This window comes from Entelurus aequoreus, linkage group LG21, assembly GCF_033978785.1.
Source record: "Entelurus aequoreus isolate RoL-2023_Sb linkage group LG21, RoL_Eaeq_v1.1, whole genome shotgun sequence".
Lineage (NCBI taxonomy): Eukaryota > Metazoa > Chordata > Actinopteri > Syngnathiformes > Syngnathidae > Entelurus > Entelurus aequoreus.
The window spans coordinates 11,598,261-11,615,726 of NC_084751.1; the positions used below are offsets into that span (position 1 = coordinate 11,598,261).

The 17,466-nt window shown below is 37.1% G+C and overlaps 1 protein-coding gene across 1 annotated transcript in view; it reads right to left on the reverse strand.

The window, feature by feature from the left end:
* The window catches only part of atp6v0a2a (ATPase H+ transporting V0 subunit a2a), a 33,184-nt gene that overhangs the window by 14,264 nt on the left and 1,454 nt on the right, over positions 1-17,466 (reverse strand). Inside the window, exons 2-12 of the mRNA XM_062030940.1 lie at positions 12,140-12,218; positions 11,980-12,077; positions 11,772-11,909; positions 9,504-9,601; positions 9,309-9,435; positions 8,781-8,863; positions 8,620-8,713; positions 8,345-8,557; positions 8,127-8,277; positions 6,930-7,069; positions 2,373-2,530 (exon numbers count right to left, since the gene is read on the reverse strand). Coding sequence (XP_061886924.1) covers positions 2,373-2,530; positions 6,930-7,069; positions 8,127-8,277; positions 8,345-8,557; positions 8,620-8,713; positions 8,781-8,863; positions 9,309-9,435; positions 9,504-9,601; positions 11,772-11,909; positions 11,980-12,077; positions 12,140-12,218 — 1,379 coding nt within the window. The remainder of the gene's footprint in view (positions 1-2,372; positions 2,531-6,929; positions 7,070-8,126; positions 8,278-8,344; positions 8,558-8,619; positions 8,714-8,780; positions 8,864-9,308; positions 9,436-9,503; positions 9,602-11,771; positions 11,910-11,979; positions 12,078-12,139; positions 12,219-17,466) is intronic.

Sequence of the window (17,466 nt, forward strand, 5' to 3'; positions counted from 1 at the left end):
ACTAGTTTCTATGTAACTGATTTTATATTGTTTTACTTTCTTTTTTATTCAAGAAATTTTTTTTAATTTATTTATCTTATTTTATTTTATTAATTTAAAAAAAAAAGGACCTTATCTTCACCATACCTGGTTGTCCAAATTAGGCATAATAATGTGTTAATTCCACAACTGTATATATCAGTATCGGTATGGGTTGATATCGGTATCGGTAATTAAAGAGTTGGACAATATCGGAATATCGGATATCGGCAAAAAGCCATTATCGGACATCCCTAATTATTATTACTTTTTACACTGCAAAAACTGAAATCTAAGTAAGATGAAATATCTCAAATAAGGGTGATATTTGCTTATTTTCTGTCTGATAAGATCATTCTTCTCACTAAGCAGATTTTATGTTAGAGTGTTTTACTTGTTTTAAGGGTTTTGGTCCTAAATGATCTCAGTAAGATATTACAGCTTGTAACTGAGATTTGATGACCTATATTGAGTAAAACATGCTTGAAACTAGAATATCAACTGTTGCAAAGCTGTGTCATTAACACTCAAAAGTATAAAACTACTTTTTTAAAGTAATCATTTCTTATTTCAAGCATGAAAAAAAAAATCTTGACTTTGACACAATTGTGTCTCATAATTAAAACAGATGACAGCCAAATGTTTTATTTATTTATTTCAATGAAACAATAGAAAAGACGTACTCATATACTAGTACAGTTATTAGTGAGAATATACTTATTTTAAGTTATTTTTTAAGGTACATAACTCCACATGTGTTTATTCATAGTTTTGATGCCTTCAGTGACAATCTCAGGGTTTCCCACACATTCATTTATTTGTGGTGGCTCGCCACGAAAGAATAACGTCCGCCACAAATTAAAAAAAAAAATAATAATTTAAAATTAAAAAAAAATATATATATATATTTTTTTTTGTCCTCTCCAGCTTCTCAGGCAAATCATATAGTTGATGTAGATGCCCATATCGGCTGTTCAGATTTACTTTACATAAGAGAAGTGTAGGATACTTCTCTTGTTGCCTTATTTGTATTTGACTTTATTAAATGTATTTATATTAGAAACACAACATGTGTATATAACAAAGGGTGCAAAGTCTGCAGGCAGTAGGAAACACATGGTTAAGTGTAGGGAGTAAAACTGATGGCAGTCTAAAGTTCAAGATTTTTGGAGCTCTTTGTTCAGTGGATCAGATGTTTGATGAAGCTCTGTGTCTATCTACCATCACTACTGTTTTCTGTTTATTTGTTACTGACTGTGGCAGGACACCTCTGCCTCTGTTTCACTTTATGTTGCTGGTAAATAATATGGTTGTAGTAGTAGGCTAAAGTTAAATTATTTAATATGCACTAATTAAAGGGGCAGAGCTTTGAGACATTTTAGCTTTTATATTTTATAAGATATATTTTTTGTAAGAACCACAATTAATAAATATATTTCAGTGAATAACTTATTGTTCAAATCTGTATATAAATATGTACATAAAGTGTTGTAATTATATTGTAAAATGGATGGATGGACGGACGTTTAAAACAAAACTGTTATTATTAATTAGTAAGTATACATTTTTTTAGCCTTTTTAGAGAAAATCAAATCATTGTAGTAAATTATGCAAATTACTCGATGTCATTGTGACCACGCCCATAGCCACGCCCCCACCGCCACAGGTATCTTGGCAGTTTATGGGAAACACTGCAATCTACAATGTAAATAGTCATGAAAATAAAGAAAATGCATTGAATGAGGAGAAGGTGTGTCTAAACTTTTGGCCTATACTGTATATAGCGCTTTACTAAACACTCAAAGCGCTTCACAGACAAGTGAGAACAAATCGTTCATGGTGGTAAGCTACATATGTCTGGGATTTATGTATTTTTTACCTAAATTAGCTCTCTGGCTAACATTGAAATATTAACAGAAATGTCATTAATGTGTGCTGTACTGTATTGAAATCAAAATATTTTTGAAAATAACATTTTATTTTCTATCATAAAAATATATTTTTAAACATTTTTAAAGATTCTTCATCTGTGATTAATGTAAAAACTTTTTTCATTGACGAAAATGCAATAATGTTGAATAAAAATTAACATACGATACCAAAATTATTTCTTAGAAATAAAAAAGGAAAGGCGCGTGTGTATTTAAATAGAGAAGTGAGGCCTTAATGTAGTGATTATAGGTGCCGTTTCACAGTACAATGCAGTGGGTGTGGCCACAACGGTCCTGCAAGAAGTACTGCGATGTGTGCACGGGACTGCGGGAGTGCAGAGTAGAAAAGTAAACTAGTGATCAAGTGCTGCAAAACCTTGTGAAGTTCCCACTTTTTACACCCCTTCCTGTGCGGCAACGTACGTCCACTGCTGACTGGTGAACATGGCCTTGACGCTCCAGCCCGAGCCGAAAATGTTGAGCGACTTGGAGAAGCAGTCGTTGTAAATGAGGCCCGTGTAGATGGAGAAGAGCCCCATCGTGAGGATGATGTAACGCCCGCTGAAGAAGGTCGCCCATATCTGCGGAGAGAGAGAATGGTACTGCAATCACGGTCAAAATTCTAGCGTCCCCTCCCACTTTCCCTGACTGAGGTTGCCAGATACGCAGCTGAATCCAGCTGGATGGACTGGGCTACTCCAAGGAACTTCAAACTTCCACTGCCTCTTACTAGGGGTTGAGGTGCTGGGACCATAATAGCTGAATAGACAAGCCTTTTGTCAATAACAAATCTCTAACCAATGCATTTTACACAGGAATGAGGCTATTTTCAGGAAGGAGTACGTCATGCCTGCGTACAATATCACAACAAATGGCAATCATATGGTTATTGTCAGTACTATCAGAAAACAAAGACTAAGACCAACTACAACCTACGCTAGCAATGGTTATTCTGGTGCAAACAAGTAGAGCATGCTTAGCAGCCTAATGTACAGCCAAAACTAAAGAGGAGATATTTTACCAAGGTATGCCTATAGGCCAGGGGTGCCCACACTTTTTCTGCAGGCAAGCTACTTTTCAATTGATCAAGTCGTGGGGATCTACTTCATTCATATATATAATTTATATTTACTTATTTATGAAAGATAGGTTTTTGTTAACAAGATAAAGGTGTTTAATGATAATGCAAGCATGTTTAACACATATAGTTAATATTGTTAATAAATTAAAGGTGTTTAATGATAATACAAGAATGTTTAATACATACAGTTAATATTGTTAACAAGTTAAAGGTGTTTAAAGATAATGCAAGCATGTTTAACACATATAGTTAATATTGTTAATAAGTTAAAGGTGTTTAATGATAATAAAAGCATGTTTAACACATATAGTTAATATTGTTAACAAGTTAAAGGTGTTTAAAGATAATATAAGCATGTTTAACCTTATATAGTTAATATTGTTAACAAATTAAAAGCTGTTTAAAGATAATGCAAGCATGTTTAACACATATAGTTAATATTGTTAACAAGTTAAAGGTGTTTAAGGATAATGCAAGCATGTTTAACACATATAGTTAATATTGTTAACAAGTTAAAGGTGTTTAATGATAATACAAGCATGTTTAACACATATAGTTCATATTGTTAATAAGTTAAAGGTGTTTAATGATAATACAAGCATGTTTAACACATATAGTTAATATTGTTAACAAGTTAAAGGTGTTTAAAGATAATATAAGCATGTTTAACCTTATATAGTTAATATTGTTAACAAATTAAAAGCTGTTTAAAGATAATGCAAGCATGTTTAACACATATAGTTAATATTGTTAACAAGTTAAAGGTGTTTAATGATAATGCAAGCATGTTTAACACATATAGTTAATATTGTTAATAAATTAAAGGTGTTTAATGATAATACAAGAATGTTTAATACATATAGTTAATATTGTTAACAAGTTAAAGGTGTTTAAAGATAATGCAAGCATGTTTAACACATATCGTTAATATTGTTAATAAGTTAAAGGTGTTTAATGATAATACAAGCATGTTTAACACATATAGTTAATATTGTTAACAAGTTAAAGGTGTTTAAAGATAATATAAGCATGTTTAACCTTATATAGTTAATATTGTTAACAAATTAAAAGCTGTTTAAAGATAATGCAAGCATGTTTAACACATATAATTAATATTGTTAATAAGTTAAAAGGTGTTTAATGATAATACAAGCATGTTTAACACATATAGATTCCTTTCTTTCATGAAGACAAGAATATAAGTTGGTGTATTACCTGATTCTGATGACTTGCATTGATAGGAATCAGACAGTGGTGCTGATAACGTCCGCATTTTCAAATGGAGGAGAAAAAAAGTCCTCCTTTCTGTCCAATACCACATGAAAGTGGTTGGTTTTTGGCATCTTTTTTGTCCAGCTTCCGTACTCCTTTGTATACACTTTACAAGAAATACATTGGCGGCAAACTCCGTAGCTTGCTAGCTTGTACACGCCATCTTTCTGAGACTCTAATTTTGTTAGCGCAGGCAGGATGAAGCAGAGCTTTTATTGTGCAACTGTGCAGTCGGTCTTTGGAGTTTTGACGACAGGTACGGCACCAGAGTCTGTCGAAATAAAAAGTGTTTCTCGCCTTCCTGTCGGTAATTTTTTCTTAATAATTAACTGGCAGCAGCCAGAGTCATCTCAGAAGACCCTCGGGTGCCATGAATGTCAATCAAGTGACGTCAAAGTGAAGATTTATGATCGCTCATTTTTAGGACTATTTTTTTAATGCCTGGCTGGCGATCGACTGACACACCCTCCGCGATCGACCGGTAGCTCGCGATCGACGTAATGGGCACCCCTGCTATAGACTACTGCTTCAAACGTTTCAGATTGCCATATAGCTTGGTACATGTAGTCCAAAATATGCAAACACGAACGAGGAATTATTTGATCATGTTATTTGGCTGTCTCCATACCTTTCACATTGCCATGATGACAGCCGTGCTAATGTTGGGACCCACTTCCTCAGCGTATCAGCATATTGAGAAGGAAATAGGCACTGACACTACCCATATCCACAAGATATTTTGCCCTGTCAGTTGGAATACACATGGACATACAGGCTAACAGGCATATATTTCCCCCGTTAGCTTGTATGTCGATGTGTCATTGACCGGGCTAGCATGCTAAGCATTACACTAGGACCTAAGCACCATCACACTAAGCATTCGTTGCAGGAACAGACTACCTTTGTTAGACAAGATCATAGACTGTATTGGACAATATAGTTCACTTACCAAATGTCCATTTCCATTTATTACAAGTAATAAGAAAACGTAAATGCCTGACTTACCTATCAAAGAGGAAATTAGCAAGTTTGGCGTCAGATGAAAAAATCTTCTCCGCCTTCAATGGTCTCCATCTTTCAAAGGCATCCCCAATACAAATCCTGGTTTTGTTCCTGGCTTTGTCATGAATAAGTTGAGAACCGTAACGAGGCCTTTTAGATTGACTGAGGTCTGACATGTTTAGTAACTTTACCAGTGGCAGTAGCCAAACGAAGAGGGCGACGCGTAACTGGCAACCTGGATGTGACACACTCACGGACTTTCTAATTGGTCAAACGGTAGAGCAGTGTTTTTCAAACACTAGTGTGCCGTGAGATACAGTCTGGTGTGCCGTGGGAGATTATCTAGTTTCACCTATTTGGGTTAAAAATATTTTTTGCAAACGAGTAATTATAATCTGCAAATGACGTGTTGTTGTTGAGTTTCTGTGCTGCCTGGAGATCGGCAGACTTACCACGTTATACTCTTCCATATCAGTAGGTGGCAGCAGGTAGCTAATTGCTTTGTAGATATCGGAAACAACGGGAGGCAGCGTGCAGGTAAAAAGGTATCTAATGCTTAAACCAAAAATAAACAAAAGGTGAGTGCCCCTAAGAAAAGGCATTGAAGCTCAGGGAAGGCTATGCAGAATGAGACTAAAACTAAACTGACTACAAAGTAAACAAAAACAGAATGCTGGACGACAGCAAAGACTTACTGTGGCGCAAAGACAATGTACATCCGAACATGACGTGACAATCAACAATGTCCCCACAAAGGAGGATAAAAACAACTGAAATATTCTTGATTGCTAATACAAAGTAGAAGCGGGAAATATCGCTCAGAGGAAGACATGAAAACTGCTACAAGAAAATACCAAAAAAAAGAGGAAAAGCCACCAAAATAGGAGCGCAAAACAAGAACTAAAATACTACACACAGGAAAACAGCAATAAACTCAAAATAAGTCAGGGTGTGACGTGACAGGTGGTGACAGTACACCTACTTTGAGACAAGAGCTATAGTGATGCATGCTTGGTTATGCTTTAAAGTCATATCCAACAATTGCGACGACGACTTTTTACTGTCAACTGAGTTTTGTTTTTTTAGTGATTTCTGCTGGTGGTGTGCCTCAACGCAAAAAATGTGCCTTGGCTCAAAAAAGGTTGAAAAACACTGCGGTAGAGGGCGGGGCATCAAAATGAAAACAATAACAAGATTTCGGGGCTGTAAATCTAATTTTGAGTTGAGCATATCCCGGCTGAGCTACTGTTATGACTTATAGAGGTATTGGAAAAGAACATTATTTATTAATGCTCTTTGACATATCAGGGTGTGAAGTGAAGTGTGAAGTGAATTACATTTATATAGCGCTTTTTCTCAAGTGACTCAAAGCGCTTTACATTGTGAAACCCAATATCTAAGTTACATTTAAACCAGTGTGGGTGGCACTGGGAGCAGGTGGGTGAAGTGTCTTGCCCAAGGACACAACGGCAGTGACTAGGATGGCGGAAGCGGGGATCGAACCTGCAACCCTCAAGTTGCTGGTACGGCCGCTCTACCAACCGAGCTATACCGCCCCATTTAATGATGACTTGACATTCAATTATTGCATATGGCACCGCTGAGGCACAGAGGGACACGCTCACCTCGTTATCTGAGCGTCTCCTCTTCTGCTTCTTTTCCGTCAGCACCATCCAGAGCGCCAGGAAGCTCATGACCACGCCGTGGCCCAGGTCCCCGAACATGACGGCGAACAGGAAGGGGAAGGTGATGATGGTGTAGGGTGCTGCAATTGAAAAAATACAAATGGCAACAAACAAAAAAGGGGTTCACGTGGTTGCCAGGTGTGTGGGCTACAAGAGCCAGTGTCTCTTTTAATTAGTGGAAATGTAGATCTGATAAGAACTCACCATTTGGATCCCGTCCTCGGCGTGAGGATTTGATACAAAATGTATTCGGGGACGGTGTGTGGCCACAATCATTTGATATTTGATTTCAATAAAGTACAGCACACATTAATAGGGTTGGAATTGGGGGTTAAATCACCAAAAATGATTCCCGGGCGCGGCCGCCGCTGCCGCTCACTGCTCCCCTCACCTCCCAGGGGGTGAACAAGGGGATGGGTCAAATGCAGGGAATCATTTCTCCACACCTAGTGTGTGTGTGACAATCATTGGTACTTGAAAATAAACTTCTACTACATGGATTTCACTTAAAGCGGGTATTTTTTGGGAAGGTAACCCCGGCATTAAACGAGGGAAGACTGTACTTTGGTTCATAAATGGCAGGCAAACTCGTATTGTCAGGTGTACAACCACCACCTGCGATCGGAGAGTTGGCGGTGCCTGTTAGAATAGTTATGTGTAAATTATCACACAACTTTAGTATGCTTAAAGTCCGTTGCTATAGTTATTAGCTACTTTTTCTACCTGTGCAAGGACAAAACTTCTTGTCTAAAGGGGTGGCCTCAGCCGCAGATGTTATCTTTGTTTTAGCCCGCTAACAGCCAAGGACCTCAACGAAGATAAGACGACAGCACGCAGACGAAGCAGAGACAAGGCAAAATCACAAGGCCCCAGCACATTCAGTCACGTATTGTGCGTACTGGAGCTGCTTTGCATGATATGTGTGACCACTCCTTATAGAGGCGGCCTCAGTGATGTTGACTGGGGAACTAAATAGAGGAACGCGGGAGCTGTGACTAAGTGTGCAGCTCCATGCGTTCTCCTCATGAGCTAAATTGAACTCTGTCTCTGCATGATTGCTTGCTTCTTGTCTGTTTAATAGATGTCATCCGTGTTTGAACCTGACAGTACCTTCAAATATTTGGGCGTGGCGCTTACCTGGGCTCACCTCTCGATAATCCCCCACCCCGTACGCCTCCACGATGCTCTGGAAACCCGAGGTGAACTTGTTGGTCCGCACCAGCGTGGGAGGCGTGTCGGCACTGGGGATGCGGTTCACAAACGAAGGAACGGTGGCGTCGCCTTTTCTCTGCCAGTAGAGGGAAAAGGAGCGTAAGGACGCAGAGGCAAAAGGACAACAAGCAGCCTCTTCCTACCGAGCCTTCCTCCAGCGCCGCCCGCAGGTTGGCCAGGTCACTGACGGGACACCACACCTCGGCGATCAAACACTTGTTGGTGACGTCGAAGCTGCAGAGGTTGAGGATGTGATAGATGGCCTTCATCTTTTTCACCTGCACCACCCAGCCGTACGCCGACTCCGACGCCTTCTGCAGGACCTGCTTCAGGTAGTCGTCGGTGCGATGGAGAACCTGCGGGGGAACCCACAGCGGTCACCGCCCGCTCCACCAGGACCTTCACAGAGCAGTCCTACGTTGTTGAGGTCTTGGATGCGCGTCCTCAAGCTGTCCAACATGTCCGCCCGCTCCTCGTCGTTCTCCGGGTGCGGGTAGAGGTGGCAGTGGTAGCTGAGGACCGCCACGGCGTGAGAGGAAGTGGAAAAAAAAAGGACCCCCGCGGTGAGGAAGGACTTACCAATCGCAGATTTTCTGGACTTTCTGCCCGATCTGGTCTCCCCAGAACGAGATGAGGAAGACCACGTTCTTGCTGATCTCGCCCTGCAACCACACACACACACACACACACACACACACACACACACACACACACACACACACACACACACACACACACACACACACACACACACACACACACACACACACACACACACACACACACACACACACACACACACACACACGTTCCCAATGTTTAGCCACTCATGAAAAAGCGGCGTTTCCCCAAAGGTCCCAAACAGTGGCATGTTTACTTAAAAATGCTAAAACTTGAATGAATGTACCCATTTAACTGGCTCATTTTTTAAATGTATTCGTGAATAGAGTCGCCATGGTAACACGATTATGTATATGGGCTGCTTGCATTGCAGCAGGCCCATAAAAATCCTATATTTTCAATATTTAAAAAAACCAAACTTAGAGCTTTTCTCCCTGTCACTCACGCCAACAACAAACAAGGCAAAAGTGCATTCAATCATCTCACCGTGTCGAGGTCGGCGAGGTTCTCGTCCACCTGGGCGTAGCTGAGGATGGTGTAGCCCTTGCACACCCGCCACAACATGCGCTCAAACGCCTCCACTTTCACCCGCCGGATGAGTCCGGAGATGAACCTACGCGAGGCAGCAGTTGACCAGGTTTAAAGACGGAGACTTGTAGTGTGTAGGTGACCACCGCTCACCCAAGCTTGGCTCCAAGTCTCTGCATGCCAGTGCAGCCTGACACCGAGTCTGTCTCCATGGTGGGGAACTCCTCATACTGGGGACCCAGAGCCTCATGCTGATTAAGGAAAGGGACAACGGGTCATTCCTGACAGCTTTTCTTTACCTTTATACCCACCAATCTTTATTTACTAGCAAGGGTGTCAAAACTTCTAATTATATGTATATCATTTGTACATTATATTTACTAAATATATGTATATTATTAACATTTCATCTTTTTTCTCTTTACTTTGTGCCCTTTTTGCAAAAATATTTTTTCAGAGGTTGCCAATAAAAGCAAACCCTTTTCTGCAATGTGAATGACAATATTAAAATCATTTATTTAACATAAATAGCAATTAATCAATCAATCATTTATTCTTGATTGTCTTGTTTGTAGGGCTTCCATATTTCTAACATAATAATCAAGGTTTATTTATTAGCAGATTTATTAGCAGAGATGTAGTTTAATATGTGTAATTAGATGTATATTATATTAATTGATAATAAGATATATATTTTTATTTTCTATTCGTGGCATCAACATTTGAGCTTTTTCATCTTTATTTTGTGCTTTTTTTGCAAATGTGCTTTCTGAAATTGTGCTTCTTTTGGTTTGATTTTATTTCCACATTGTGCAACGGACCAATAAAAAACCCTTTTATGCAGTGTGAATAACTATTTTAAAATACTTTAATTTATTTAATATAAATAGCAATTTCTTGTTTGTAGGGCTTCCATATTTCAACATAATAATCAAGGAATGTGTTTATTTATTAGCAGATTTATTAGCAGGGATGTAGTTTAATATTTGTAATTAGATGTATATTATTTTTATATTAATTTACTAAACATATATTTTTTATTTTCTATTTATTGTATCAACATTTAATTTTTTTCTCTTTACTTAGTCTCTTTTTGCAAAAATATTTTCTCAAATGTTGCTTTTTTGGGGGGGGGTTTGATTTTATTTCCACAATGTGCCGAGGGCCAATAAAAAACAAACCCTTATCTGCGGTGTGAATGACTATTTTAAAATACTTGATTTAATATATATATAGGAATTATTTAATCATTTATTCTTGATTGTCTTGTTTGTAGGGCTTCCATATTTCTAAAATAATAAACAAGGAATGTGTTTATTTATTAGAGATGTAGTTTAGTATTTGTAATTAGATGTATATTATTTTTATATTAATTGATAATATATATTTATTTATTTTTCTAATTATAGTATCGACATTTTAGATTTTTCATCTTTATTTTGTGCCTTTTTTGCAAATGTACTTTCTCAAATTGTGCTTTTTTTAAAAAAATGATATTTTATTTCCACAATGTGCCGCAGGCCAATCAGAAAAACGAGCCTCTTTCTACAAGGTGAATGCTTACATCTTAAAAATATTGTCATTTATTTAATTCAAATAGCAATCTATTGATTATTGATTTGTCTTTTAAACAAAGTAACCTAAGAAATGTGTTTATTTATTAGCAGGGGCATCAAAATGTATAGTTTATTATTTGTATATTAAATGAATAATTATACTTACTAAATCTATATTACTTATTTTCTGCATAGTATCAACATTTCCTCTTTTTTGTGTGGCTTTTTGCCAAAAAAAATACATCGCAAATTTAGCATTTTTGTTAGATTTTTTAAATAAAAAACAAACCCTTTAGCAAAGGGGTAACAGACTCTATTTTTTAAAAATATATTTGATATAAATATCTATCTATCAATAATTTATTCTTGGTTGTCTTGTTTGTAGGGCTGACACATTTCTAATAAAATAATCAATCTGGGGAAAAATGTTAAAGATTAAATTCTCTTACATTAAAGAACAAACATTTAAAAAATGTCAATTAAATGATAATAAAATTATAAATATTATTAATGTAAAGTATTTTAAAATCTGGAGTTCATTTAGAAATGCTTCTGTTTCCAAACAATTTTCTCCTTATGAAATATGAATAATCTGTCCCAGAATCGAACTGTCTTCTATTAACGATATGATTAGTTGTCATTTAAGTGTAAAAAGAAGTTAACCACTGTTCATATTAAGACATAAACGCAACAACAACAAAAAAGTTGTTTAGAAAATGTCCTCCATTGTTTTAGCTAAATTTAGAGGTTCTATTTTAGGCCAAATGCTCCACTTAAATGAAAATAAACGCTCTGTTTGGCATTGTCATTACCATCTGTGGCTGTAGGCGACCTCCCCAAGTGCTTGTTAAAAAGACACACTCACCCTGGAGCGGCTGTGTATGAAGGTGCGCGTGATCTTCAGCATGTGCGTGTACTCGATGAGCTCCAGCAGGTTCCTCTGCAGCTTGTCTTTGTTCCTGGCCACCTCGCTCAGCTCCATCTCCAGCCTCTGGAGCTGCTCCTGAGCAGGAGAACACAGCGTCACCGATGCTCTCCTGAGGTTTGGATGCAGGTCCAGTGTCCACGCTCACCATGATCTCCAGCACTTGTCTGGGCGGAGGAGCCAGTGGACTCTCGTCCTCCTCGGGTACGGCGATGTGAGCCTTCTGGATCTCCCTCAGGAGGTAACCTACGGCCGCACAAGTCAATTTGGTGTCTCGGCTGTGTTCTCATGTGCACCCTACACCTTACCCAGCATCCTCTCCATCTCCTCGCATCTCTTGATCTCGCTGACAAAGCGGCGCTGGAAGGAGCTGACGCTTGGATTGAGCTGAAAGGTCAGGAGGTGGCGGGTTATCAATCAACGTCTGATCGCAAAACTAAGGCAACTAGATGAGGAAATTCCTGGAGGAATTGCGTGTGAATGCTGAAGTTGAACTGAAATGCTGACAGAATGTAGTATGAATGTAAGAAGAGTTTGAATTTCCAGGAAAACCAGAATTTGGTTTGGAACTTGGGAAAGTGTTAGTTGGATGAGTGGAATGTGTTGATGATGGAATGGTTTGAATAAGTTGAAAAATGTGGGAATTGTGCAACTTGGAAAAATGTCCCATTCATTTCAATGGGAACTTCCTGGAAATTTGGGAATTTGGGGAAAAGCGGGATTTTTTAATAGCATGAATGTCCTGAATGAGCTGAATTGGTTGGTGTTGGAATCGTTTAAAATCGGTCAAGAAATGTTGAAGTAGTGACAGTTTTTCAATTGAAAGATTGTATTACGGAATTTCGAGAAAAACGGGAATTTTTCAAGTTCTTAAACCAACTTGTTTTTTTGTCTTGACTAAGAAGAATGTTTTGACAGTGGAACGGTTGAAAAATGTGAAAGGATTCATCGCACTAAAAAAGGTGGGAAATAAGGTTAGAAAAAGACAGGAATTCCTGGAAATTTGTTGAACATGGAAAAATTGTAATTTGAATGTACAGGATGAGTGGAATGTGTTGAAGGTGGAATGGTTTGAATCGGTTGGAAAATGTGGGAATTGTGCAACTTGGAAAAATGTCCCATTCATTTCAATGGGAACTTCCTGGAAATTTGGGAATTTGGGGAAAAGCGGGATTTTTTAATAGCATGAATGTCCTGAATGAGCTGAATTGGTTGGTGTTGGAATTGTTTAAATCGGTCAAGAAATGTTGAAGTAGTAACAGTTTTTCAATTGAAAGATTGTATTACGGAATTTCGGGAAAACCGGGAATTTTTCAAGTTCTTAAACCAACTTGGTTTTTTGTCTTGACTAAGAGGAATGTTTTGACAGTGGAATGGCTGAAAAATGTGAAAGGATTCATCGCACTAAAAAGGTGGGAAATAAGGTTAGAAAAAGACAGGAATTCCTGGAAATTTGTTGACCGTGGAAAAATGGTAGTTTGAATGTAAAGGATGAGTTGAATGTGTTGATGTCGGAATGGTTTGAATAGGTTGAAAAATGTGGGAATTGTGCAACTTGGAAAAATGTCCCATTCATTTCAATGGGAACTTCCTGGAAACTTGGGAATTTTGGGAAAAGCGGGATTTAAAAAAAAAAAAAAAAAGATTAGGACCATGAATCTGAATAAGCTGAATTGATTGGTGTTGGAATTGTTTAGTTTTTTAATTTAAAAATGGTATTACGGAATTTCGGGAAAACTTTTCAAATTCTTAAACCAACTTGGTTTTTTGTTTTCACAAAGAGGAATGTTTTGACAGTGGAACGGTTGAAACGGGTTGAAAAATGTGAAAGGATTCATCGCACTATAAAAGGTTGGAAATAAAGTTAGAAAAAGACAGGAATTCCTGGAAAAAATTTTTTTTTTTTTTTTTTTTTTTTTTAAATGGTAAAAAAAAAAAATGTGTTGATGTTGGAATGGTTTGAATCGGTTGAAAAATTAGGGAATTGTGCAACTTGGAAAAATGTTCCATTCATTTCAATGGGAACTTCCTGGAAATTTGGGAATTTTGGGAAAAGCAGGATTTTTTGTAAATGATTAGGAGCATGAATGTCCTGAATGAGCTGAATTGGTTGGTGTTGGAATTGTTTAAATCGGTCAAGAAATGTTGAAGTAGTAACAGTTTTTCAATTGAAAAATAGTATTACGGAATTTCGGGAAAACCGGGAATTTTTCAAGTTCTTAAACCAACTTGGTTTTTTGTCTGGACTAAGAGGAATGTTTTGACAGTGGAACGGTTGAAATGGGTTGAAAAATGTGAAAGGATTCATCGCACTAAAAAAGGTGGGAAATAAGGTCAGAAAAAGACAGGAATTCCTGGAAATTTGTTGAAGGTGGAAAAATGGTAGTTTGAATGTACAGGATGAATTTAGTAATGTGTTGAATGTGTTGATGTTGGAATGGTTTGAATAGGTTGAAAAATGTGGGAATTGGGCAAATTGGAAAAATGTCCTATTTATTTCAATGGGAACTTCCTGGAAATTTGGGAATTTTGGGAAAAGCGGTATTTTTTGAAAATGATTAGGAGCATGAATCTGAATGAGCTGAATTTGTTGGTGTTGGAATTGTTTAAATAGGTTGAAAAATGTGGGAATTGGGCAAATTGGAAAAATGTCCTATTTATTTCAATGGGAACTTCCTGGAAATTTGGGAATTTTGGGAAAAGCGGTATTTTTTGAAAATGATTAGGAGCATGAATCTGAATGAGCTGAATTTGTTGGTGTTGGAATTGTTTAGTTTTTTTAATTGAAAAATGGTATTACGGAATTTCGGGAAAACCAGGAATTTTTCAAGTTCTTAAAGCAACTTGGTTTTTTGTCCTGACTAAGAAGAATGTTTTGACAGTGGAACGGCTGAAAAATGTGAAAGGATTCATCGCACTAAAAAAGGTGGGAAACAAGGTTAGAAAAAGACAGGAATTCCTGGAAATTTGTTGACCGTGGAAAAATGGTAGTTTGAATGTAAAGGATGAGTTGAATGTGTTTATGTTGGAATGGTTTGAATAGGTTGAAAAATGTGGGAATTGTGCAACTTGGAAAAATGTCCCATTCATTTCAATGGGAACTTCCTGGAAATTTGGGAATTTTGGGAAAAGCAGGATTTTTTGTAAATGATTAGGAGCACGAATGTCCTGAATGAGCTGAATTGGTTGGTGTTGGAATTGTTTAAATCGGTCAAGAAATGTTGAAGTAGTAACAGTTTTTCAATTGAAAAATAGTATTACGGAATTTCGGGAAAAACGGGAATTTTTCAAGTTCTTAAACCAACTTGGTTTTTTGTCTGGACTAAGAGGAATGTTTTGACAGTGGAACGGTTGAAATGGGTTGAAAAATGTAAAAGGATTCATCGCACTAAAAAAGGTGGGAAATAAGGTTAGAAAAAGACAGGAATTCCTGGAAATGTGTTGAACCTGGAAAAATGGTAGTTTGAATGTACAGGATGAGTGGAATGTGTTGAAGGTGGAATGGTTGGAATCGGTTGGAAAATGTGGGAATTGTGCAACTTGGAAAAATGTCCCATTCATTTCAATGGGAACTTCCTGGAAATTTGGGGAAAAGCAGGATTTTTTTAAATAGATTAGGAGCATGAATTTCCTGAATGAGCTGAATTGGTTGGTGTTGGAATTGTTTAAATCGGTAAAGAAATGCTGAAGTAGTAAAAGTTTTTTAATTGAAAAATGGTATTACAGAATTTCGGGAAAACCGGGAATTTTTCAAGTTCTTAAACCAACTTGGTTTTTTGTCTTGACTAAGAGGAATGTTTTGACAGTGGAACGGTTGAAAAATGTGAAAGGATTCATCGCACTAAAAAAGGTGGGAAATAAGGTTAGAAAAAGACAGGAATTCCTGGAAATTTGTTGACCGTGGAAAAATGGTAGTTTGAATGTACAGGATGAGTTGAATGTGTTGATGTTGGAATGGTTTGAATAGGTTGAAAAAGGTGGGAATTGTGCAACTTGGAAAAATGTCCCATTCATTTCAATGGGAACTTCCTGGAAATTTGGGAATTTTGGGAAAAGCGGGATTTTTAAAAAAAAAAAGAAAAAAGATTAGGACCATGAATCTGAATAAGCTGAATTGATTGGTGTTGGAATTGTTTAGTTTTTTAATTGAAAAATGGTATTACGGAATTTCGGGAAAACCGGGAATTTTTCAAGTTCTTAAACCAACTTGGTTTTTTGTTTTCACAAAGAGGAATGTTTTGACAGTGGAACGGTTGAAACGGGTTGAAAAATGTGAAAGGATTCATCGCACTAAAAAAGGTTGGAAATGAGGTTAAAAAAGACAGGAATTCCTGGAAATTTGTTGAACGTGGAAAAATGGTAGTTTGAATGTCTAGGATGAACTGAATGTGTAGAAGGTGGGATGGTTTGAATCGGTTAAAAAATTTGGGAATTGTGGAAGTTGGAACAATGGATGATTCATTTTAAATGGGGAAGATGTCTCTGAAAACTGGGAATTCTAGGAATTCCTGGATTTTTTTAAAATAATTGTCACAAAATTCCCAAACAGGCTGAATATTTTGAAGTTGGAATGGTTTGAATTGGATGAAAAATGTAGGAGTTGGAACTTAGAAAAATTTCCCATTCATTTGAATAGGAATTTCCAGAAAATTTGGGAATTTCAGAAAAAGCGGGTATTTTTTTTGAAAATGGTAAAAAAAAAAAACCTTGAACGTTCTGAATGAGTTGAAATGGTTGGTGTTGGAATTTTTCTAATCAGTCGAGGAATGTTGAAGTAGTAACATTTTTAATTCAGAAATGGTATTACGGAATTCCTGAAATTTCAGGAAAACCAGGAATTTTTCCAGTTCATAAAACAACTTCACTTTTTGGTCCTGACTAAGAGGAATGTTTTGACAGTGGAACGCTTGAAACGGGTTGAAAAATGTGAAAGGATTCATCGCACTAAAAACAGTGGGAAATAAGGTTGGAAAAAAACAGGAATTCCTGGAAATTTGTTGAACGTGGAAAAATGGTAGTTTGAATGTCTAGGATGAACTGAATGTGTTGCAGGTGGCATGGTTTGAATCGGTTAAAAAATTTGGGAATTTTGTCAAAATTTTAACAATGGATGATTCGAAAATGTCTCTGAAAACTGGGAATTCTAGGAATTCCGGGAATTTTTTTAAATAATTGTCACACAATTCCTGAACAGGCTGAATATTTTGAAGTTGAAACGGTTTGAATTGGAGGAAAAATGTAGGAGTTGTAGAACTTTGAAAAATGTCCCATTCATTTGAACAGGAATTTCCAGAAAATTTTGGGATTTTGGAAAAAGCGGGAATTTTTTGGAAAACGGTAAAAAACAACAACCTTGAATGTTCTAAATGAGTTGAAATGGTTGGTGTTGGGATTTTTCAAAATCAGTCGAGGAATGTTGAAGTAGTAACATTTTTAATTCAGAAATGGTATTACGGAATTCCTGGAATTTCAGGAAAACCAGGAATTTTTCCAGTTCATAAAACAACTTAATTTTTTGTCCTGACTAAGAGGAATGTTTTGACAGGTTGAAATGGGTGGGAAATAAGGTTAGAAAAAGACAGGAATTCCTGGAAATGTGTTGAATGTGGAAAAATGGTAGTTTGAATGTACAGAA